General features: G+C 40.9%; 1 protein-coding gene across 1 annotated transcript in view; it reads left to right on the top strand.

Moving 5' to 3' along the window:
- The first annotated feature begins 6 nt into the window (after nt 1-6).
- Nucleotides 7-26,039, top strand: part of BRD7 (bromodomain containing 7) — a 42,392-nt gene continuing 16,359 nt past the window's right edge. The window contains exons 1-7 of the mRNA XM_014590234.2: nt 7-108; nt 506-714; nt 9,926-10,055; nt 11,693-11,714; nt 12,804-12,948; nt 19,233-19,343; nt 25,802-25,986. Coding sequence (XP_014445720.1) covers nt 60-108; nt 506-714; nt 9,926-10,055; nt 11,693-11,714; nt 12,804-12,948; nt 19,233-19,343; nt 25,802-25,986 — 851 coding nt within the window. The 5' untranslated portion in view covers nt 7-59. The remainder of the gene's footprint in view (nt 109-505; nt 715-9,925; nt 10,056-11,692; nt 11,715-12,803; nt 12,949-19,232; nt 19,344-25,801; nt 25,987-26,039) is intronic.

Raw genomic sequence — 26,039 nt, 5'->3', positions numbered from 1 at the left:
AAGCGGCGCCGCACGGCCTGGGCCTGGCGCGGGGGGCGGGCACCGGGGCCCGGTCGGACATGGGCAAGAAGCACAAGAAGCACAAGTCCGACAAACACATCTACGACGGTGAGGAGTGGGCCGGGCCGGGCTGGGGAACGGGGGGAGGCTCCAAGGGGTTCACGTTCTTTCGAAATGACCCTGGAGTGCCCGAGGCCGACCTGGGGCGCCCCTTCTACGCCAGGCCGGGACCCGCGAAGACCCCCCAAGTGGGGGCGGCATTCGAACCCGGGTGGCCCTGGGCCGGTGGTCTCTGGTGGGGAGGTGTGACACGGCCCGAGAGGCCCGGGAGCGTTCGGGGCAGGCGGCCCCGCCGCAGCCTGGGCGGGGGTCGGTCACTCAACAGGTGGTGGGGCGCCCACTGCGTGCCCGAGCGGCGCCGCACCGCCTGGTGCGCCTTGGCGCCCGCTTCTTGGCACTGCCCAGCGAGGCCCTCCCTAATCCAGCCGCTGTCCTTTTGTTTAAGAATATGTAGAGAAACCCCTGAAGCTGGTCCTTAAAGTGGGGGGCAATGAAGTCACCGAGCTCTCCACGGGCAGCTCGGGGCACGACTCCAGCCTCTTCGACGACAAAAACGATCATGACAAACACAAGGACAGAAAGCGGAAGAAGAGGAAGAAAGGAGAGAAGCAGGTTCCTGGGGAAGAGAAAGGGAGAAAGCGGAGAAGAGTAAAGGTAAAGGTGGTCGCCGTCCTTCATCTTAGCTCATGGCACCTCTAAGTGGTCCCGCCTCCAGCTCCCAGCCTTGCTATTTTCTATGTGTTCAGTGACACTTTGAAAAGCCCCTAAGATCTGGGTGGTTGTGAGGAAGAGCAGGACACAGATACAGGCGTCCTTTTGGCAAATATTTAATTAAACTCACAGGAACTTGTACTCACCAGGTGAGTGAGTAGCTAAGTCCTGGTTTTCAGGAGGCGCTTAAAAGAATGCCTTTTTCATTTAAGAAGGGTAGGAAAAATGTGCTCAAGACAGCCTGGGGGGAGGAACCAGCAGTTAGCATAATGGCTATGTCGCTGGACTCCCACGTATTGGATGGCGGTTCAAGTCCCGGACCCAGTGGCTTAAACTCACGCCAGGCGCGTGTGCATGCATTCCCAAGATCCTGAGAGGAAAATGGAGGAGAAGGGATTGCCGTGTGGCCATCCCCTCTGGGGGGTGATTTCTCGCTTTCTGTCTCTCTGTCTCTCTGTGTGTCTGGCGATTGCATGTGCCCTATTCAAAAAAAAAAAAAAAAAGCCTGGGCGGAGTGGTATCCGATGGCGTAGTGGTTAAGGTGACTGGATCCCACTTGCTCAACAGCACAGTTGGAGTCCCAGACGCAGCAGCTTGAAAAACACTCCCCACCTGCAGATGTGCATATCCTGGCAGAAGAATGGAGAAGACACCAAAGCAGACTTCTGCTTTACTCTGGTGCTTGTGTCCTAAATTTTTATTGGTGTCATTCTTTGGATATTATCTCCATTTCTAAATCTAGGTTTATATTGCTATTTAACTTTATAATTTGACCAGAGAGAGACAGAGTGAGAGTGGAAGGGAGCGAGAGAGAGAAGGAAAGTGAGAAAGCGAGCTACCAGGTCCAGGACTCGAACTCAGGTTGGCCATGTGGGAGTCCATTGCCCTTAATCACCACCTGCCAGCCCCTGTTTACTTATTTATTAGTTTCTATCGTTAATAGAGGTCATGTTATAGAAGATGGTTTAAATTAGCATTCTTATGCTGTTCCTCCTTCCAATTCCCTTCTTCCATTCTCACAGTATCACAGTATAGGAATATCAATAGTCATTGGTTAAATCAATATTCATTAGTTATTTTTAATTATTGTACAGGAGACAAAGATAATATGCAAATACAGATTTGGGGACCAGCAGATGACATAAACCTAAGTTGCTGGACACCCAGGTAACCACCCATGGTTAGAGGCCTGGACCCCGCAGCTTAAAGTTCATACCAGGCATATGTGCATGTGTGCCCAAGATCCCAAGAGGAGAATGGAGTAGAAGGGATTGCGGTGTGGCCATCCTCCCCCAAGTTGGGGAGGTGATTTCTCACTTTCTGTTTCTCTGTCTTTGACTGTCCAGCAAGTACGCACACCCTATCGCAAAAATCTCTTTTAAAAAAAAAATCATGGGGACCAGCAGTTAGCGTAATGGCTATGTCGCTGGACTCCCATGTAGTCGACCACGGTTCGAGTCCCGGACCTGGTGGCTTAAACTCATGCCGGGTGCGTGTGCGTGCGTGCCCAAGATCCCAAGAGAATGGAGGAGAGGGAATTGCGGTCTGGCCATCCCCCCTGGGGGGGTGATTTCTCGCTTTCTATCTCTCTGTGTCTCTCTGTCTGTCTGGCGAGCACACGCGCCCTATAGCAAAAACTTCTCCAAAAAAAAAAAAAATTATGTTTTAAGCTGATTTATTCACATATTTTGCAAAAAATAACATCTGATGAAAAAATGCTCGTACCATATGATCTAGCAATACATGCACAAGATAACAGTTGAGTAAAACTAAGGTACTGTAGCTAAACTTCTGTGTAGGCTATTAAGTTGATAACATGGTGATTCATCAAGATAACAGAAGTGTTTATGAAGTTGTTATAAGTGAAAAACTATATACACCCATGATTACTAAAAACCTACACATATATTTTACAGATAATAACTACTCGTTAAACACATACTATATGCCAGGTTCTGTGCTGAATGTTTTATTTATGTTACCTTTTACTGTATGCCTTACCATAATCCTGGTAAGACTGGTATTACTGTCTTTTTGTGTGTGTCTGGTAAAAATATACATAGCTAAAATTTATCATCTTAGCCTTTTTACTCTTTTCTTAAGGTTTTTGTCAAAGAGCGTGTGTGACTGCAGGGAGGAGACAGAGAAAGGGAACATAAGAAATCACCCCCAGGACCAGCAGTTAGCGTAATGGCTATGACGTTGGACTCCCATGTAGTCAACCGCGGTTTGAGTCCCAGACCTGGTGGTGTAAACTAATGCCGGGCACATGTGCGTGTATGCCCAAGATCCCGAGAGGAGAAGGGATTGTGGCATGGCCATCCTCCATGGGGGGGTGATTTCTTGCTTTCCGTCTCTCTGTCTCTCTGGCGAGTGCACAGACAGAAAGGTTTTTTTTTTGCCCTATAGCAAAAAAACCCTCTCCAAACCAAAAAAAAAAAAAAAAGAAGAAGAAATCACCCTCTGCCCCCAAAGGGGGTTAGCCATGCCTCAATTCCTTCTCCACCATTCTCCTCTCGGAATTCTGGGTAAGCACATACATGTGCCCAGTGTGATTTTTAAGCCGCCAGTTCTGGGATTCGAACTGTGGATGACCATGTGGGAATCTAGCACCTTTATCACCATGAACCTGCTTGCCCCTTAGCCACTTTGAAGTGTACAGTTGTATAGTGTTAAGTATATTCACATTGTTGTGACACATTTCCAGAACTTTGTTATTCCCAGTAATAACTCCTAATTCTCTTTCCCACCTCCCTTCAGCCCCTGGCAATCACCATTCTGCTTTCTATTTAGATAAGTTTAACCACTCTCGGTACCTCATGGAAGTGTAATCATACAGTATTTGTCTTTTTGTGACTGGCTTATTTCATATAATGTCATCAAGGTTCATCTGTGTTGTGGCATGTGTTAGAATTTCCTTTTTAAGGCTGAATTGCATGGCTGTGTCACATTTTATCAGTCAGTCGACATTTGATTTGCTTCTACTTTTTGGCTGTGATGAATACTGCTATGAACATGAGTTATACAAAGATCTCTTCAAGACCCTATTTTCATTTCTTTTGAATGTATACCCAGAAGTAGAATCGTTTGTTTATATTGTCTTCTCTGGCATAGATGAGAAAATGACGTCTGAGAGGTAAAGTAACGTACATGATTTACAGTCAGTGCCAGAACAAGAACTCAGCTTTTGCACTTAAGAGGTCTTTAGTCTAAAACAGTTTTTAAACTGGAAACCAACCTCTACCCCAGTGCACGAAGAAGAAAGTTAGTGTCCTAACAGATACAGAGTTTTAGTTCTGAGACTCTTGAAATTACATGGGGCTGAGGAAAATCACAAAAGATTTTGCTCAGGAAGTAGCATTTGAGTTGAGCTTTAGAAATCAGAATACAGTCAGCCACAGTGGCACACAGGTAGTACCAAAGTTGGGAGGCTGGAAGAAGTATGGGAGGCTCTGGGAACCAGCAATTAGTGTAATGGCTATGTCGCTGGACTCCCACGTAGTCAACCGCGGTTCGCATCCCAGACCCGGTGGCTTAAAACTCACGCCGGGCGCATGTGCGTGCGTGCCCAAGATCCCAAGAGGAGAATGGAGGAGAAGGGATTGCGGCGTGACCATCCCCCCTGGGGGTGATTTCTCGCTTTCTGTCTCTATGTCTCTGTCTGTCTGGCAAGCACACGTGCCCTATAGTGAAAACCTCTCCCCAAAAAAAGAAGTATGGGAGGCTCAAGATTAGTCACCAGGCCAACCTGAACACGCTGGGTGCAGTTGCACGTGACTGTGGTTTTAGCGATTGAGAGGCTGGGGCAGGAGGATCACCACACTGCTAGACCCTTTCACAGGTACCTGTATCTGTGTATTCCTTTCCTTCCCCTTTTTCTCTAATGAAGGAAAATAAAGAAAATTTTAAAAAATACAGTGATGTTACACTAGATGTTCATGGAGTTAGTTACATGCTCTGAGGAAAAGCCCTATTACAGTAGTATGGAAGTAATATTCTTTCTGTATATTACATGTACATTTTACTTTAAAAGACCTTACATATTAACTCAGCTACAGTAGAATGTGCTGGTTGGTGCTGCTAAATGGCAGGCTGATGCCACCTGGAAGGCCTGAGTTCACTTCCTAAAAAGCTGGAGTGATGGTACACACCTATACTCCTAGCTCTTCAGGAGACTGAGGCAGGAGGATCACAAGCACATGGCCAGTGTGAATAGCATAGCAAGATCTTATGGGCATCTTACGGAAATACTTTCAAAGGTGACCTGACAACCCAGTTTTCCTTCATATGCTGATAATAGAAGCTGATCCTGGAATAGAATGTCATACACTGCATAGAGACTGGGAGGTAAGGAAGCTCACACATCAAGTTGGAGACTGATGTGAACAGTAGCATGAAAATGGGCAAAGTACAGAGAACATACTGGGGACTTTAGGATGAGATCTGAAAGGCAGTTAAGATGTCAGAGTAGGAAGTTTAAATTCTAATGTGTAGGCAATGAGAAGTCACAAACTGTCTCAGTGAAGAAAGATGAAATTTAGCCTTAGTAGTACTAGTCTGATAACAGTTTCTAATGCATATTGAAGAGAGAGAGAGAAACTGTAAGGAAACCTACTTAGAAAGCTTTGTGTTGAAATCGCTCAGGTCCAAATTCGTAGGTCTCCTGATTCACCTCAGACAATAACATACTACAATATTGCCATTCAGTCTTTTTCTCTTTTGGACTCTGTCTCAGTAGGTTATATTCGTTAGCTGTACTGAAAAATAACCTATACTTATTCAATGTCTCTGTTTCATGACCTATTTGATATCTCCCAGATTCTGTAAAATAAATGTAATTAGTTAACCCCATCTTGCAAGTGTTAGTCTGTTGAAAGCGAATACATTGCCTAAGGTTGCAGAGTGTTTTCAACATAAAGCTGGACCTGTAGATCCTGGGTCAGGAAATTGAACAGCAGCACCTATTTTTGTAAAGTGTTTTTGAAACATACCACACTCATTCATTTATTTATTTATTGTCTATGGCTGCTTTTATGCTACCACAGCAGTATTTAGTAGTTGTGACAGACATTATGACCACAAAGTCGAAGTGTTTACTATCTGACTCTTCACAGAAAGTTTGCCATATATGCCCTAGACTCTTGGCACTGGTACCAGGCTCTAGTTCTTTCAAGCCATCTACATTTCTCATATTTACTGGTAAGGAATCTGTGTCTCTAGGGGTCTTTTCTGTAGAACAGATGTTCTAAATCTGCCAAGCTGCAAAAGATTTATGTCAGTTTTTCAGGGCATAGGGTACAAAACTACTACTACTTTTTTTTGTTTTTTTAATTGCCAGAAGTACCTGCACTCACCAGAGAAAGGGAGCAAGCATCCCTCATGGGATGTGGTCATAGCACAGCCCTGTTTCCTCCATCTCTCCATCCTGGCAGGATTTGGGCACACATGCACACACACTTTGAATGTTTTTTGAGCAGCCAGGGCTAGGACTTGAACTGTGGGTGACCATGTGGGATCCAGCTCTCTTTACCACTGTGCTATGGAGCCAGCCTGAGGATACAGAACTTCATAAAGTCAAGAAATTCTGCTATGGAGTATGTGGTGAGACCACAGAAAAATAGTCAACTTACATTAATGGTAAACTGGGATCACTTCCATGCTGAAGGATAACATTATTCTCTCTACTAGCAGCACCCGCATGTCCTAAAATCTTGTTGGAAATGCAAATTCTCAGGCTGAGTTGGAATTTCTGAGGATAGAACCTGGCCATCTGGGGTGTTGTGTTTTGTTTTCTTTTCTTTTCTTTTCTTTTCTTTTTTTGGAGAGATTTTTGCTATAGGGCGTGTGTGCTTGCCAGACAGACAGAGAGAGACAGAGAGATAGAAAGCGAGAAATCACCCCCCGGGGGGATGGCCACGCCACAATCCCTTCTCCTCCATTCTCCTCTCGGGATCTTGGGCACACACGCATACGCGCCTGGTGTGAGTTTAAGCCACCAGGTCTGGGACACAAACCGCAGTCGACTACGTGGGAGTCCAGCGACATAGCCATTACGCTAACTGCTGTTCCCTTAGCGTTCCCTTGTTTTGTTTTTTGAAAGATTTTTGTTATTGGGCATGTGCACTCGCTGACAGACAGAAAGTGAGAAATCATTCCCCAGGGGGGCTGACCACACCCATTCCCTTCTCCACCATTCTCTCAGGATCTTGGGCACGCATGCACACATGCCCTGCGTGAGTTTGTTTGTTTGTTTGTTTGTTTTTTGGAGAGGTTTTCGCTATAGGGCGTGTGCGCTTGCCAGACAGACAGAGAGAGACATAGAGAGAGAAAGCGAGAAATCACCCCCCAGGGGAGATGGTCACGCCGCAATCCCTTCTCCTCCATTCTCCTCTCGGGATCTTGGGCGTGCACGCACACGCGCCCGGCGTGAGTTTTAAGCCACCGGGTTCGGGACGCGAACCGCGGTCGACTACGTGGGAGTCCAGCGACATAGCCATTACACTAACTGCTGGTTCCCACCCTGTGTGAGTTTTAAGCCACCAGGTCCAGGACTCAAACCATGGTCAACTACATGGGAGTCTGCTAGTGTAACCACTATACCAACTGGTGGTCCCTGTCTGTGTTTTAATAAGAACTTTAGATGGTTGTGAAGCACAGTACAACTTGAGAACCATAATATGACCTCTAAATGTGCATTTCTAGCAAATTCATAGATAATGCTGGTGTTCCTAGTTGGAGCACCAAGCTTTGAGAATATTCTTATAGGTACTGGAATAAGAATGTGGGACATAGGTCAATAAAATAACTTTTTAGGTCTGTAAAATCCAACTGAGAATAATTCCCCAAGTTTTAGGGAGCTTGAACTAGTTTTCATATTTCTTGATATTTCAGATTTCTTCTGTGAATTGCCTATGATGTTTACCTGTTTGGGTGGGGGCAGTTCTTTGCCTTTTGCATGGATTTGTAGATGGTCTTTACGTAATCTTGGTTCATACTTTCTGAGTCAAGTCAACTTTATCTTAGTTGATACCTAGATTTTTAGCTTGGTTTATAGGTTTTGTTAAGGTACCAAAATTTGTGTTGTGTGTGTGTGTGTTTTTGTTTTTGTTTTGTTTTGTTTTGAGAGATTTTTTGCCATAGGGCGCATGCGCTCGCCAGACAGACAGACAGAGAAACAGAAAACGAGAAATCACCCCCTAGGGGGGATGGCCACGAAATCGCCCCCTAGGGGGGATGGCCACGCCGCAATCCCTTCTCCTCCATTCTCCTCTTGGGATCTTGGGCATGCATGCACACGTGCCCAGTGTGGGTTTTAAGCCACCGGGTCCAGGACACAAACCGTGGTCGACCACGTGGGAGTCCAGCAACATAGCCATTATGCTAACTGCTGGTCCCATGTGTATGTTTTTAAGAAATATTTATATGTTGTTATTATTTTTCTTAGTTTGACCAGAGAGAAAGGGAAAGTGAGAGAGCAGGCTGCTAGGTTCAGGACTCAGACCACAATCAGCCACGTGAGAGTCCAGCGCCCTCAACCACCACACTACCTGCTGGTCCCTGTAACTGCTTTTTACTTTTTTTTTTTTTTTTTTAAATTTAGAGTTGGGTGGTGGGGAGAGAATACTCTCAACAGGGTCTGGGCATGGGCACATTTCAGGTCACCTATGTCAGAGAACTAGATTATAGTCACCACATGGCTTTCAGCACTGTAGTCCAATCCAGTAGTTTTTGGGCCATCAGCTGGGCCTGTAAGTTTATAGAGTCACATTTATTGAGTTTTCCCTTTAAGATTTAATTTTTTGTGTGTCTTATTTTCAAAAAAATTTACATACTTATGAGTCTTAAAAATTCTTTGCTTTTACTTGAAGTTTTAAAGCTTTGCCTTATACATTTAGGTTTTTATTTAGCGTATGGCATGAGGTAGGGATCTAATTGTATTTTTTCTTCAGTGTAGATAATCAGTTGTTCCAGGACCACTTATTTATCCTTGATTATAATGCTGCCTTTCTGACTCACCCAGATTTTTCTTTGTGCATGGATTTATTTGGTGGCTCTTTACTGTAAATCTGTTTGTTCCTATGTCAGACCCACATTGTCTTAGTTTTATCACTTTGTACAAATACTTAGTATGTGGCAAGACACATGATCTTATTGTGACCTTTTTCAGACTATTCTGATTATTCTTGACCATTCATTTTTCAAGATAACTTGTACAATTGGCTTGTCAGGTTTCATGAAAAACATTGTTTTATAAGTTTGATTGGTTCTGTATTTATTGGTTACTTGGGAGAAAATCGACTGCTTTGCTTTATTGTTATTGCCAAAGGGTGCATGCAGTCTCCAGAAGAGCAACAGAGAGGGAAGGGGAAAAAGCACTTCCCAATGTGGCCTGCTTTTACTGCCATTCTTTCTCCAGTACTCCATCTCATTGGGATTTGGGCCATGCATGCAAATGTGGGTGGTGTGTTTTTCCAACCACTAGGGCCAGGATTCAAGCCACAGTCAGCCACGGGGAGCCTGGCTCCCTTAGCCAATAGATCGCAGGGCTGGCCTGAGAATTGACTACTTTCCAATTCATGAACATGGTATATATTAATATATCTTCTTTATTTCAGTCTTTTACTGTAACCTTCAAAAGTGTTTTATATTTTTTTCTAAAAGCTCTTCAGGCATCTTTTATTAGATTTCTTTCTAAGAGTGTTATATTACTCTTGTAAATACTATTATATTTTTGATTGTTTTCTGACAGAGTACTTTTCTTTATGAACATGTCATTCTCTTCTTTTCCAGTAGATGGCATTGTTTCTTCACAAATAGTTTTTTTAATGAAAAAGATTTTAGTTCACTTAAAAGCAGTAAGTCAATTATACTTTAACCTAAATAATAAAATACACCATACTATGTGTACGAGTATCATTACATGACTTCTTTGCATTACCCTTTGGGTAGTGGAAAGTGGGCTCAGAAAACCAACACAAATGCTGATTCAGGCTGCTGCTGTTGCAGTGAGTAATAAACTACACTTTATACCTGCAGGGAAAAAAATCTGTTTTCTTTCCATTATTTTTCTCCCCGACTGAAATGTAAATGACTCACATATTTAAAGGCATTAATCCTGGAAGATTTCTGAGTTATCTCTCTTTATTACATTTAGGAGGATAAAAAAAAGCGAGATCGAGACCGTGTGGAGAATGAAGCCGAAAAAGACCTCCAGTGTCATGCCCCCATAAGATTAGATTTGCCTCCTGAGAAGCCTCTCACAAGCTCTTTAGCCAAACAAGAAGGTTAGAATGTTTCTCTCTCACTGCATAAGAGCTTTAAATGAACTTCAATGTTGAATCGATATTCTCAAATTTCCATCGTATTTTTAAGATAAATGGAATTTCTGTGAGATATATAATAATAGGCAAATAGATAAACCAACGTACCTCTTGTGAATTTATAGAGTGTTTGTTACGCCATGAGTGTTTAACAGTTACTAAGTCTGGAAGAAAAAACTAAGTACCAAAACTGGAATTTATGACCCTTCTTCCAAGTGCAGTATTTATTCAAAGAATTTTAATGTCTAGATTAAACCAGTGTCAAGTTCTTAAAAGCGAAAAGAATAACTGAGTCTTTGTTAAAATATTTTTTTGTACCTTTCTATACTCAGAATTTGAATTTTCAATTCAACAATATTACATTATTTGAGGAGGGATCATGGTTATAGGACATGCATTCTAATAGTGGACTTTCTTCTCACATGTACTTATATGTCAACCCAGAACATATCATAATAATGTTTGAAGATAAAAGTCTATAGTGCAATCTATATTCAATACCTACTCAGCTTTGCAGTTAAGATCAGAAGTTACCGGCCTCTTTTTTTGGTGTTTCAGAGTAGTTGAGAAAAGGACATCTCTTGTCTTTTACACTTGAATAAATCATTCATTACTTGCCCCAAAAAGATGAGTAGGTAGGTATTGGGCCTTCCATCCCTACTAGAAGCTATAACTATGAAGTGTTTTGGCTACCTTTCAGTTTTATTTCTTATAACATAAGACTAGAATATAGATTAATTCATTTCACCTTAAAAGAAATCTACTTTAGAAAGTATGTCTCGGTACAAAGTATGTCTTAGTCCTGCTCAGAACATTTTGGGCATTAGAACCCAGAGCCACATCCTTGTGATGAGCCTTAGTAATTGGATACTTATTTATCCTTGAGGTTCAGACCTAAGCCTGGTTAAAAAAAAATGTTTTTCAAGTTTGGTAAAACCATTTTAGTCGAAACTCGTTGGGGCTTTATATTCAAATTTCAGGGAATGTAGATAATTGCTCTGAAAGGTAGTCAGAAGGTCATCCAGAGATCTGTACTGTGGTTATTTACAGTAACTTCTATGAAAAGCATACATTCTGATATACAAGTTCCAAGCTGAGTGTTTTTGCTTACTGCTATTCTTTTAAGTCTCACTGTTTGGGCATTTCTCTGATGTGAAAGATGCAGATTCACATGGACCTGAATTCAGATTCTGACTCTTTCATTAGATTCATGACCTAGAACAAATGATTTTTGCCTCTCAGCCTCAGTATTCTCATATACAAGTGAGGATACCACTACCTTAATGTCAGGATTAGAAAAAAATAAATCAAGTATCTATCATTGGACCTGGCAGTGTGGTAAATAAGTTTTAAAAGTTGTTGCTGTTATTGTTGTTTGAAACCATTTAGTTACTATTGCTGTAATTTGGAGAAAGAAAAACTTTATATGCCAGATTTCCAGAGGGGGTAGGGGGGGAATCAGTCTAATGACTTAATCACGTAGAGTGCTGATTCTCAACTCTGGTAATACTGGAAATTCTTGTGCCAAATACTCAGATACCAACTCCAATACTCAACCCTGGAAATACCAATGCCTAGACATTCCTGTCCTTCCTCAAAAGATTCTGATTTAATGAGTCTAGAGTAAGTCTTCCCCCATACTCCTGTGGATATTTTTCATGCTCCTCTGCTGACTCTATTGTACAGCCAGAAGTCAAGAACCTGTGGGGACTAGCAGGTGGCGTGGTGGTTAAGGCGCTAGACACTCCCACATGGCCGACCATGGTTCGAATACCAGACCTGGTGGCTTGCTTTTTCACTTTCCCTCTCCTCTCTCTGTGCATCTCTCTCTGTCAAATTAAAATAAATGAATGGATAAATAAAATTAAATAAATAATTATTAAAAAAAAAAGAATAAAAAAACAAAACAAACTACATTAGCAAATTGGGAACAATTTGTTCTCAAGCAAGCACAGTTTAAAATCTCTTTTACCGGGGACCAGCAGGTGGCGTGGTGTTAAGGCGCTAGACACTCCCACATGGCCGACCATGGTTCGAATACCAGACCTGGTGGCTTGCTTTTTCACTTTCCCTCTCCTCTCTCTGTGCATCTCTCTCTGTCAAATTAAAATAAATGAATGGATAAATAAAATTAAATAAATAATTATTAAAAAAAAAAGAACCTGTGATTTAAAAGCACTGATTTGCAAATGTAGGGGTATTAAGAGATTCTTTGTTTAGTGTCAGTTGAGCACCCCCACATTTCTTACATGATAGAGGTTGTATCTACTGATTGAGAAAATACGCATACATGGAACAAGAGTGCAAGCCTACCTTAGAAAGTAATATGGAGGATTGCAAATGTATACTCATAGTTTATTGTTTCTGTCCTTTTCCGTGGGGCTGATTAAAAAATACTCAGTACTAATCTCCCAAAGACTAAGCTGTTGTTTAGGTTATTTTGCTTAATTTTTGCCTGCATCTATTAGGCTGAATATTTAAAAAAGAAAGATTCTCTGACTTAAGTGTACAACTAGCATGTGTTTTAAAAGTCTTAACCTTGTTATTAAATAGTTATTAGTATTTAGAATCATTACTTCAGTTTTTAGTGAAAAACATGTAGACATACTGCACATTCTTTCTACATCTGAAGATTTCCTCTGACTTCTGCCCTTAGACCAATAGGTTTGTTTTTAGTAAAAATATAACATTGCCTTTTGCATGTCTTCACAGAAAAGACCCAAGTGCTTTCTTTTCATTTCCTGTGACTGATTTTATTGCTCCTGGCTACTCCATGATCATTAAACACCCAATGGATTTTAGTACCATGAAAGAAAAGATCAAGAACAATGACTACCAGTCCATAGAAGAACTAAAGGTATAATGGTTTATGTTTTTATTAAAGAAGTAAACTGACCTGTCATACAAAGTAATGTATTTATTAAATTGTGAGTTAAACTCTTGGATCCTAAATACAAAGAATCTTGGTAGAAATCTGCATGTCTGCTTTTCAGAATCTTTACGAGCGACCTTTGATTTTGCAAAGAATTGAATTTATTTCAGTATCCAAAATCTTTGTGTTTTTTTGAAAACTTTATCTGAGCTCAATGATAAAAATTCAGATGAAGGGGCCAGCAGGTGATGTAGTGGTTAAGATGCTGGACACCCACATGGCCAACTGCAGTTCAAGTCCCAGACTTGACAGCCAAGAAATCATGCCAGACGCATATCCATGAATACCCAGAATCCTAAGAGGAGAAGAGATGTAGGCGGGGTGAGTTCTCACTTTCTCTCTCACTGTCTCTGTCCGTCTCTCTTGAGCAAGCATACACACTCTATGGCAAAAACCTAAAAAAAAAAAGTTGAAATAAACCATCTATTATTTACTCTTTTTTTGTTGTTTTTAGAGAAATATTGAGTTTGATATGTACTGTAATATATTTTCCTTTCCATTAAAATGAAAAGATGTTAAGTTTTTAACTTAAGATCAATATAAGTAAAATTGATATTTTAATAAAAGTTCAATTATTATAGTCTTTTTTTTTTTTTTTTTTTTTTTAATTGTCGGAGGTTGCATGTCCTCTCCAGGATGCACTCCTCCATCCCACTGCCCCCGCAGAGTATGGTCATACCACAGTTCCTTCTCTATTTCCCTGTCATGTTGGGCATGTTTGCACATGCATCCAGCATGTTTTTCAAGCCACCAGGGCTAGGATTCCATGTAGTTGGCCACATAGGCTCTGGTTCCCTTGGCTGCAAGGCTGGCCCAGGATAGTTTTTTTTTCTATCTCCAGACATTTATGGTCACATATCTTCTAAAATAGAGAACATTAAATAAATAATACTAAAATAGAGAAATACTGAAGAGAAGTTTAATTATGTTTCCTTGTTTGATGAAAGTCAATTATTCCTGGGATTCACTTTGACGATCTTTGTTGAGCATATTTTCTTCAATTTTATAAAGAAGAAAATAAAACCCTTTTACGCAGGCTGGCTGATTACACAGTGATAAAACTCAGTGTCCTGAGAAGCTGCATGTGCCCGTGATCTGGGGTAGCTGCAGCTTGGGGAGGATTGTGATGTCAAGGCCTTGTTGGGAGTAGTCTCTATCTCCTTCCATCACCCCCTGAGTATCTCTCACTATGGAAGAAATGAGTAAGCTTTACAAAAAAAAGAGAAAGAAGGAAAAAACCTAAAAGTCACCAAGATAACATCTGTGCCTAATGTTATAGTTGCGGGTTTTTTGTTTTGTTTTGTTTTGTTTTTTAACCATCTTTAAATAGTCTATCGATGTATCTAAGGGGTACACTTTTTATTTTAATTGTCCATCCAAAGAAAAGAACTATATGTGTTTAAATTTTACTTCTTACTAAACCACCACAAATTTAACTAATTTCGATGATATCTATTTTACTTTATTTTTTCCCACATAAACAGTATAGTGCTCAACTGACTTGAAGGCTAGACCCCAATCATAGAAAGAAACTAAAATAGTAAATATTATCTTTACTTGGTCTGTTTGTTTTTAGAGAGATTTTTGCTATAGGGCATATACACTCACTGGAGAGACAAGAGGTACACAGAAAGTGAAAAATCGCCCCAGGGAAGATAGCCATGCTGCAATCCTTTCTCCTCCATTCTCCTTTGGATTTGGGGCATAGACACACACGCCCATACACAACACACACACACACACACACAGTGTGAGTTTTAAACCTCTGGGTCTGAGACTTGAACCATGGGTGATTGACCACGTGGGAGTCCAGTGATGTAACCATTATGCCATCTGCTGGTGTCTGGTCTCTTTGGTTCTTTTTTTAGTCCACAAGGTGAACAGCTGAAATTTATGAAGAACAGCAGCATTTAATTCTCTTATTGGAGTGTGCAGATAATATTCCACTTACTCTGAAAAACCTGAATTGCATTCTTTTATTCAGAGAAAAAGAAACTTTCCCCAACTTTTCATCTGGTAAAAATTAAGCTAAAACTGTTTCAGCATATTTCTGACCTTATTGCTTAATGGGAGAGAATTTTACAGTTTTAGGGGATTTTTTTCTCTTTGTGAGTGGTTTTCCTCTGATCTTTATCCCATAGCGACAGGAAAGAATGGAAGCCTGTCCCTTGAGTGTTTCTCAGCAGGTTAAGGCTTATCATAAGGAAATGAACAGGTATTTTTTAACTTTTCAGTGTTGTACAGTACTACACTTTTTTTTAGTTGCCAGATGGCACGTGTGCTCATCAGAGAGAGAGAGAGGAATAAAGTGCCCTCCATTGGGCTGGGGCCACACCACAGTTTCTTCTCCATTTCTCCATTTTTGTCAGGATTTGGGGCATGCACACAAACACACCTAGTGTATTTTTCAAGCTGTTGGGCCCAGGATTTGAACTGTAGTCAGCCACGTGGGACCCAACTCTTTTAAACCACTAGACTGTGGGCCCACCCCCTAACTACTCTTTCTAAAGAGAATTTAATAAAGTAATATGTATTAACTTACTGGGCTCATTCAGCTGTTGAAGTAAGGTACATATGTATTGATACACACACGTACAGGGTGGGGTTTCAAAAAATCTAGAAAAGTGGAATTAAAAGGCCAGCCCATAGCACAGCAGAGAGGTGCTCTGTGGAGAGAGCTGCATCCCACATAGCCAACCACAGTGAACCTCCTGCCCCAGGAGGCTTGGAAAATACGCCTACTACATGTGCACATACTCTCAATTCTGACAGAAAAGAGTAGAGAGGAAAGAGGGTCGTGGTATGATGAGGCCACTTTGGGGAGGGAGCACATCCTTCCTCTCTCTGGTGTGCACACACACCCCCCTGGCATTTTAAAAAAAGAATTAAAGGGGCTGGCAGGTGGTGTGTAGTTGGGGGTGCTGGACTCCCGTATGGCTGACCACAGTTTGAGTCCCAGACCTGGCGGCTTGCTCTCTCACTTTCCCTTTCTTTCTCTGTTTCACTCTGTCCCTCTCTGGTCAACTTTAAATAAATAAAGTTAAATAAAATAACTCTTTAAAAAATTGGAAAAAAAAGAAATTAAAGTACAAGTTTATTTGGTACAAAACAATTTGAAGTCTATGCATGGTTTTTTCATATGTGTTTACTATGAACTTCTTGAAGACCCCATGTATGTATGTGAAAAATGTGCAAACAGATTTAACTTTTTAAGTGACCAAGTGCCATTACAAAAAGTCCAGTGAAGTCTAGTTAAGATTTATGGAATCTACAAACTGCCTCAACAGGTCAGACCTCTGATCTTTAGAATGAGTACTGTACTCTCTTACCAGTTCATTGACCCATGTTTTTGCCAGTTGTGGGCAAAATGGTCATTTAGTATGAGCATAGCTTCAATATCTAGTGTCTCCCCTCACTTGCTTTCCCTTCCCCCAAATACATATTTAATAATCCTTAATGGAATCAAGTTTTTCAGAACTATCTGTAGCAAAGGTTCTTAATCTGAGGTTCTTTGAGTAGTAGTCACTAATGAACCTTTTGTGGGATCAGAAACCTAAAACTTATGTAACAACTTTTGTATTCAACTCTGTGTATACTTGAGGAGTGGTTTAATAGCTTTCATCAGATTCTTAGGGAACTGGGACACAGCAAAATCCTGTTTAGAGACTTGAGTGAAACTTAGGAACCACCTAACATTTAATACCATATGTATTGTGATCCTTGAATTAGTCTTTTTTTTTTTTTTTTTTTTTTTTTTTTGAGAGAGGTTTTTGCTATAGGGCGCGTGCACTCGCCAGACAGACAGAGACATAGAGACAGAAAGCGAGAAATCACACCCCAGAGGGGATGGCCACGCCGCAATCCCTTCTCCTCCATTCTCCTCTCAGGATCTTGGGCACGCACGCACACGTGCCCGGCGTGAGTTTAAGCCACTGGGTCCGGGATGCGAACTGCGGTCGACTACATGGGAGTCCAGCAAAATAGCCATTACGCTAACTGCTGGTCCTAGGAGACTCTTTTTCATTTTAAAGGTTTTTGCCATGGAGTGCTTGTGCTCACCTGAGAGAGACAGAGACACAGAGAGAGGAAAAGTAAAAAATCAGCTCCCTGCCACCCCCATGGCCACGCCATAGTCCCTTCTCCATTCTGCTCTTGGGATTTGGGGCATGCGTGCACCCGTGCCCAGTGTGTTTCTCAAACTGCTGAATCTGAGACTCAAATCACAGAGTCAGACATGTCAGATCCAGCACCTTAACCATCACACCTGCTGGCCTGGTATACTTTTTTTTTTAAGTTTATTTATATTCTAAGAGAGAGGCACCTGCAACAGGGTTTGCATATCACGATCCACCGTCAGCCTCTGCCAGCCAGAATTATGGGCACACGCATTCACCTGCTCTATACCTGGATCTGGGGCTCATCTTTTGTGGGTTGTAAACCTGGGACTTTTCCCTGTAGATCCATTGTGTTATCGCTGTGCCACCCTCTAGCCACCGTATAAACTTTTTGTTTTTGGAGAGATTTTTGCTATAGGGTGCGTGCACTCGCCAGACAGAGACATAGAGACAGAAAGCAAGAAATCACCCCCCGGGGGGATGGTCACGTCGCAATCCCTTCTCCTCCATTCTCCTCTTGGGATCTTGGGCACGCATGTACACGCGCCCGGCGTGAGTTTTAAGCCACCGGGTCCGGGACGCAAACCGCGGTCGACTACGTGGGAGTCCAGCGACATAGCCATTATGCTAACTGCTGATTCCGCCACCATATGAACTTTTAAGGGAACTGAGTCTACTTACTCTCATTCCATTTAAGCATTCTAAGCCGTTATCACTATTAGAGAGTGGAATGTGAATGTTTTTGTTTGGAGTTGGTAAGGGGTTATTCTTTTTTTGTTGGGTTCTTATCATTTTAACCTAGTAAGGCCTTATTTATTTAACCTAATAAGGCCTCATCATTTTAAAACTTACGGATGTAAAAATTACTTAACTATGAAAAAATGCAGTGGGGTTAAGTTCTCCAGCATATGTGTATATGTCAAAGTTTATATGCCAAGAATACAATTTTGGTAATTTGGGTACTCTGGTTACTTTTTTCCTTTTTTTTTTTTAATTTATCATATGATAGGTGTGTTCACCAGAGAGAGAGGAAGTAAGAAAGCACTCTAGGGAAGTAGCCATGCCGCCATCCCTTGTCTTCCATTCTCAGGATTTTGGGTATGCACACATATGTGCCGGCATGTTTTGTTTGTTTTTGAGAGGTTTTTGCTATAGTGCACGTGCGCTTGCCAGAAAGACAGACAGAGACAGAAAGCAAGAAATCACCCCCTAGGGGGGATGGCCATGCCGTAATCCCTTCTCCTCCATTTTCCTCTCAGGATCCTAGGCCTGCACGTACACGTGTCCTGCGTGAGTGTAAGCCACCAGGTCCAGGACTCGAACCACGGTCAACCACATGGGAGTCCAGTGACGTAGCCATTGATTCATCTGCTGGTCCTGATGTTTTTCAAACCTCTTTGTCTAAGACTGAACCACACAGTTGACCATGTGGGATTCAGCTGCCTTGATCACCACGTCACTGGCTGGCCCCTGGCCATGTTTTAACTCCTTGAAGTTACATGGTTTATTTCACGTTGGCATGATTTTGCAACGTTCTGCAAATTTATTATAGTATCCAAACACTTAAAAATAGCATAAATATTTTAACATTTTTGCTCAGTTAATTTAAATTTGGCAGGAAATATTGTAATAATTTAACACCTTTCCCAGTTTTCAGTTAAGATCTGAAGTAAAATATTTAACCACTAGATGAAACGTAAGATGCTTGTTTTAAAACTAGGAGTAATATTTGTTAATTATATATACTACTCAACTAACAGTCTTAAATAAAATTATTTCCTTCAAGTTCTTTTTATGTACTGAAATAACCCATCAAAAATGTTTATTTTAGGATCTGGAGTTTAACACACAGGTACTATAAAATGTTCAAGAATTTGGGAAAATATGTACCATATATAAATAAATTTATTATTTACTCGGTTGGCAAATCATAAAAGTTAATAGATTGCTTTTAATGTTTAGCAAACAGTGAAAGGGATGTTGTGTTTTGTTTTCTTTTGTTTTAATTTTTAAAGACCTATGTGGTTTCAGAATAGGGGAGTGGAGGGTTTACTTTGTTTTAATGCACTTTCCCCCTCAATGTTCTCTCTGCAGGATAACTTCAAACTGATGTGTACTAATGCCATGATTTACAACAAACCAGAAACCATTTATTACAAAGCTGCGAAGAAGTTGTTGCACTCAGGAATGAAAATTCTTAGCCAGGTAAAGGGAACGCTTTGTCATAAATGATAATTATTATAAAATGTATATCCCTATGTTTGCTGGTCATAGTGATACAAATCCAATACAGTGTTGATTTTGTTTTATTGGCAGATTATATTGAAGTAAGAGATAATGAAAAAAATTAATAATAAGAAAATTATGGCAGGAAGGCTCTCATTTGGAATTAATAGAGATAAATGTTCGCATTCTCTAGTAATTACTTCTTTAGTCTTTTGACTTGTGGTTCACAGGACAGATTTATTTTTTCTATGGGCAGCATACTTTTGCTGTGGAAGAAACATCAATCTGAAGTCCAGGAGACTGGGTAAATTTTAAGAGACCTTTTAGGGGGAAAGCTCATTGTTGCCCTTTGTAATGATGGAATTAAATGTTCTGATCAGTTATGTCCTCCTAGTAGAAAGAAACAAAATACACAAATGAGAAATATTTGGAAGATTCTCCACAAGAGCAGACTCCTTGGTGGGTTAGAACTGATGCACAGGAAGACATTCGAGGTGAAAGGAGTATGTGTGGAGGCACAAACCCATTATTGAGCTGCGTGAGTTTAAGCATGAAATACTTAAGGTAGTAGTAGAAAATGATGAATCCTCATGCTCGGTGTCCGTACGCAAAATCCCAAGAGGGGAATAGAGGAGAAGGGATTGCGGCATGGCCGTCCCTGCGGGCAGTTATTTCTTGCTTTCTCTCTTTCTCTCTTTCTGTCTCTGGCAAGTGTACATGTACTATAGCAAAAATATCTCTTCAAAAAGAAAATTGGGACCAGCAGTTAGCGTAATGGCTATGTCACTAAACTTCTGTGTAGCTGACAGCGGTTTGAGTCCCAGACCCAGTGGCTTAAACTCACACCGGGCACATGTGCATGTGTGCCCAAGATCCTGAGAGGAGAATGGAGGAGAAGGGATTGTGGCCATCCCCCCGGGGGGTGATTTCTTGCTTTCTGTCTCTCTGTCTCTGTCTTTCTGGCAAGTGCACATGCCCTATAGCAAACACCTCTCCAAAAAAAAAAAAAGAGAGAGAGAGAGAGAGAAAAGAAAATGATGAGTCCTCCCAAAGCAATAACTCATGAAAGACCTTGAAGGGTCAACTGAGATGGTTACTGTGCCTCTGCTGGGAGAGAAGAATTCATAGGAGAGATCCCCATGACTCTCACCCTCCTCTGAGGTTTTACTCACAACTCTTGAGTAGAATGCACCTACAAGTAAGGATTACTTAAGGGAAGCTAATTGAAGGTGATCTTGCCATCATACCTCGGGCAGTCAGAAGACTGAGTTCCAGTGTTAGCTCTCTTCCACTGACTTATGGGCCTTGTGCAAGACATTAACCAGCAAGGCCTCACCCTTATCATCCACAATGAAGAGGGGTTTAATCTGTGATCTCCGAGATGCTTTCTTGCATTAATAGTCTGATCAGAGCTAGAGTATGCAAAAGAACAGGGTAGGAGAGGGGTTTTGTAAAGAAATGAGTGGTTGTTACAGCACAAGTAGAAAAATTAAGCAATCAGAATTAAGCTCAGATTCAGAAGTTAAAAGAATAGTAAAGTGAGTCATGCGAAGTCACATACCATTTTCCAGTTTTTCCGATGATCATCTGTATTACAGTTTTACATTTGAAGAAACGCCTCGGTGTGCAGATGTCTGACTATGTACTTGGCTCTGAGAAATTCTTGGATCTGCTTTACTAGAGAAACAAAAACATTTGCATTGATGATTATTCGTGCACTCCTAATATTTAGACAACATTAGTTTCCACCCTTTCCTAGAGACGTGGGAAACTGTAGTGTAATCCAGTTAATCTGTCTTACGCAAACTCTACCTAGTAAAGGGGGAATATAAAATGTATTCCCACTCTTAGCATAAGGACTCTCTGAATCTAACACCAAACCATATCTTATGTTTTAAAACCTGGAAGTGCTTCTTATTAGTATCATATTTGAATAATACAATAAAGTACATTCTACACTTATTAATAAAGTGTGTTTGTTTTAGTTCAAATGCAACAAAAGTACATTCAGCAGATGGGTTCTTTATTCACTCCAAAATGTGTATATTGAATTTGGGGGAAAGTGAATTTTTTAGTCACCTTTGATTTACTACCATTTTTCTCTTCTGTAGATAATATAGTTAATGGAACATTCAAAAAATTCCAGTTATCCCTTGAACCGTATTGGGGGTGAGATGTTTGGAAGCACAGAAAATAAACTTTCTTCTCCATTTTCCTTTTCCCTTTCTCTCTCTCTCCTCTCTTCTCTCTCCTTTTTTTCAGATCTCTTCCTGTGGAGGAGCCCTACCCATCCTGTGTTATAGCTTCCTGTTGACTGTTCTCTCCACCCTGGATGGGAGGGATCCTTACAGTGATTTTAAAAGGTTTTAAATTTAGACCTTCCGAGTTAATTTCTCTAAGAGCAGTCCTCCCCAGAGAGCCCAGCACAACCTTCCACGAATGGTGTCTTTAGTGATAACTGGTTTTGAATGTATATTCTTGAAATTACAAAGTAGTTATTCATCATTTTTTTCAGGTACATCCAAATAGTGACTACTAGTAGACATATTTTTATGAACCATGATCAGATGAATAATACCTCTTTTGATCTCCTAAATAAGTACTTGAGTGGAACACTGGGTTGTGGTACAAAGTAGTACAAATAGTACTTGTAGCATTACTAGCTGGATTATCTTACAGTTCAGGTTCAAGTCCTACTCCTGCCATTTAAAAGCTGGATAACCTTAGGTCATGTAACGTTACAGCCTTCTTCCTGTCCTGTAAAATGGGGGTGATCATAGTACTTACGTCACAGAGTTATGTCTGGCATGTGGGGAAGCACTCAGTGAGTGTTAGCTATATCAATGGCAAAGAATCCATTATTTTAGTAATTTAATATTGTAAAGCTGGGGATCAATAAGTAGCATACTGATGTGGAGATATCTTAATTACGACAAAAGAAAAAGGCATTTTCTTTCCTGTGGTTTATTTCTAAATTTGGGGAATTTCTCTAAATGAATTATTTTTAATTTGTGCTTGGATTCTTTAAAAAAAAAAAAATCCCAAGATGTTCTTAATATAGATTCTGCTTTATAAAATTCTAGAGTGGAAACAAAAGGGTTTCCAAGAACTTCATGATCCAAGTCCTTTCACTTAATCAACATTTCTTAAGTACCTCCTGTGTGCCGGTCCCTTTTTAGGTACTAGGGATATAAAGATCTAAGACATGACTTAAGTGACTCACACAAGGGGATTTACAAATGACTAATGAATGACCCAAGAAATAAACTCACTAGTCTTTTTATTTTTTAATTAATATTTTTGAGAGATGGAGTTTTTTTTTGCTATAGGGCTGTGTGCTTGCCAGTGAGGCAGTGACAGAAAGCAAGAAATCACCCCCCAAGGGGGATGGCCAGTGTGCCACAGTCCCATCTCCTCTTGGGATCTTGGGCATACACCACACATGTGTGCATGGTGTGACTTTCAAGCCACCAGGTCTGGGATTCAATCCAAGTCAGACATGTGGGAGTCCAGTGCCTTAACCACTACACCACCTGCTGAAACTCAACTAGTCTTTTTAAATGATGTGGTAAGGTGGGGCCAGCAGGTAGCATGGTGGTTAAGGCGTTAGATATTCCCACATGGCCAACCACAGTTTGAGTCTTGGACCCAGCAGCTTGAGATTCACACGGGGCGCATGAATGTGTACATCCAAGATCCCAAGAGGAGAATGGATGAGAAGGGATTGTGGTGTGGCCTCCCCTCTGCGGGGTGATTTCTCTCACTTTCTGTATCTCTGGTAAGCACATGTGCCCTGTAACAAAAAAATTCTCCAAAATAAGTAAATTATGTAGTAAGGTAAAACATGTTTTTAAAAGTCAAACTCAGTGGGCCAGCAGGTGGCATGGTGGTTAAGGGCACTGGACTCCCACATGGCTGACTGTGGTTCAAGTCTCAGACCTGGCAGCTTGCTCTCTCACTTTCTCTCTCTGGTGAATAAAATGATGTTATTAACAACAATAAATAAAATTAAACGAATAATTCCTTTAAAAAAAGGTCAAACTGCATTTTCTTTTAATGATACTGTTCAGTTTGGCAAGGATTCAGAGAAACTTTCAGACAATAATATAAATTGATACTTTTCTGGAAGGCAGTTTGGCAGTAAGTATCAAAAGCCTTAAAAATAGGCATTTCCTTTGACCCTAGTGTTTCCACTTCAGGTAATTTATCCTAAAAGATAGAGATTTCTAGAGAGATGCATTTGTGTGATGTTCATGTTTTTTTGTAGTAGGAGGAACTTGGAACTCCTAAGTGTACAATCCGTACAGTTACAGGTTAATTAGATCAGAGTGTAGGATTAAATGCATTACCGTTATTAAAAACATTTTAAGGACTATTTGGTGATATGGAGGGGATATACTTATACTTTATTAACTGGAAAAAATGTTTTTTTTACCAGATACCCAGCATAATTCCAGTTTGCAAAGATAGACACACCGGGTTTTTGGAAAATTCATGATGTATTTTTCTATGCAAAAATGATCATGACTTTTCCAACAACCCAATAAAATGCTTAGAAAAGTACTGAAGTGGTAAATGTATTACCACTGCTCCCCTCTGGAAGATAAAGTATTTATTTTTTTCTTCTACCCATATCTTTATTTGTCTACAGTAAATTACATTATTTTAATATTTTTAAGATTACTTTAAAAGTCTAGTAAAAATAGCAGGATCTGTGTTCTCGAGGGTCTCACCGTTCGCACTGGTACCAGAACAAAGAGGAATAGGGAAAGGCCTGTCATCAGTGACAAGAGGCCTAGCCTTAGGCACTGGATTGTGACCGTAGATGAGTTATGTAGCATTTCTGAGCTGCATTGTTCTCGTGTGAATGATTTCTTGATACTTTCCAGTTCTTACTTTCTGTTATTCCACAAAAGATTGCCTTGCTGGCTTTTTTGTTTTTGTTTTTGTTTTTTGTTTTGGGGGGGAAGATTTTTGCTATAGGGCACATGCGCTTGCCAGACAGAGAGAGAGAGAGACAGAAAGCGAGAAATCACCCCCCCAGAGGGGATAGCCACGCTGCAATCCCTTCTCCTCCATTCTCCTCTCGGGATCTTGGGCACACACACACACACGCGCCCAACGTGAGTTTAAGCCACTGGGTGGGGTCCAGGACTCAAACCGCGGTCGACTACGTGGGAGTCCAGCGACATAGCCATTACACTAACTGCTGGTCCCTGCCTTGCTGTTTTTATGCAGCCCTGAAGAGGCTACACTCAGTATTTTATCCAGTGACAACTCTCAGAGTTAAAAGGTGCAGTGGTCAATAAGAACAAATTTGCCTTTTACTTGGGCCAGTCCCGTAGTACAGTGGTTAAGCTCCATGCTTAGGGAGCCAATTCCACATGACCAGTCACTGTTTGAATCCCAGTGACTTGAGAAATACACAGGGTACGTGCGTGTGCTGGCACAAAATCCTTACAGGATGAAGAAACAAAGGAAAGAGGATTGTAGCCCTCTCACCCTCTACCATTGAGGAGTGCTCTCCCTCTCTCCCCTTCTTGGGAGTGCCCACCCCCTTTAGCAGTTAAAGATTACCCAGAAACCTCAAGCCTTTGCCCACCATGAAGATTTTATAGCACGTGATTGCAGTGGAAAATTAAGCACGTGTGTTGTAAATTCAAACTCTGGTTAGTAAGAACATTATGTGCTCCGAGAAAGAAACTATGCTATGAACATTTTATTCTCCTGAAGGTATGTTTTTAACATAGAGCAAAATAGCAGTGACATCTTTGACTACCACAGAGCAGAACATACAGATATTTCCCATGCGCAAGGTTTTAGCATACCTGATAATTCTTAAGTTTCAAAAGATAAGCTAGTCTCTTAAATACCAACTTTTCACATACTATTAACTAAGCGTTTTTACTCCAGTATTGCAGTAGTCAGTTTTCTTGTCTGTTGGCTTCCTGATGGTGCAGGAGTTACAAAGCTTCTTCTTCTTCTTCTTCTTTTTTTTTAGAGAGATTTTTTGCTGTAGGATGTGTATGCTCACTGGAGAGACAGAACGTGAGAAATCACCACGTGGAGGGGAGTGACCACACCATAATTTCTTCTCCATTCTCCTTTCGGGATTTTGGGCCCGCACATATACGCACCCTGCATGAGTTTTAAACTGCTGGGTCTGGGACTCAAACCACAGTTGACCATGCAGGAATCCAGCAATGTAATCATTATGCCATCTGCTAGTCCCTAAAGTTTTCTCTTATGTTGAATATTAAATGATCTGAGTCAATACTGATAATTTGTATTCTAAATGTGATATTCAGTTAGTGTAATTAAATTTAACTTTTTCTTTTCTAGTTAATGACAGAAGAAGTTGCAAACTTTTGTGGAAAAAAAATACTTTAAAAAGCAAATTATAAACATTCAATAAGAATATTTTTCAACATTTTTAGGAAAGAATTCAGAGCCTGAAGCAGAGCATAGACTTCATGGCAGACTTGCAAAAAACTCGAAAGCAGAAAGACAAAACAGACACCTCGCAGAGTGGGGAGGACAGCGGCTCCTGGCCAAGAGAGAGGGAAGACTGTGGAGATGCTGAAGCACAAGCCTTCAAAAGTCCCACTAAGGAAAATAAAAAGTAAAGAATCTTGGGGATGTTAAGGTTAAACTATCTTTTTCAAGCTAATAAGG

The sequence above is a fragment of the Tupaia chinensis genome, unplaced genomic scaffold, assembly GCF_000334495.1.
Source record: "Tupaia chinensis unplaced genomic scaffold, TupChi_1.0 Scaffold000422_1, whole genome shotgun sequence".
Lineage (NCBI taxonomy): Eukaryota > Metazoa > Chordata > Mammalia > Scandentia > Tupaiidae > Tupaia > Tupaia belangeri.
This window is presented reverse-complemented; position numbering and strand designations above follow the sequence as displayed.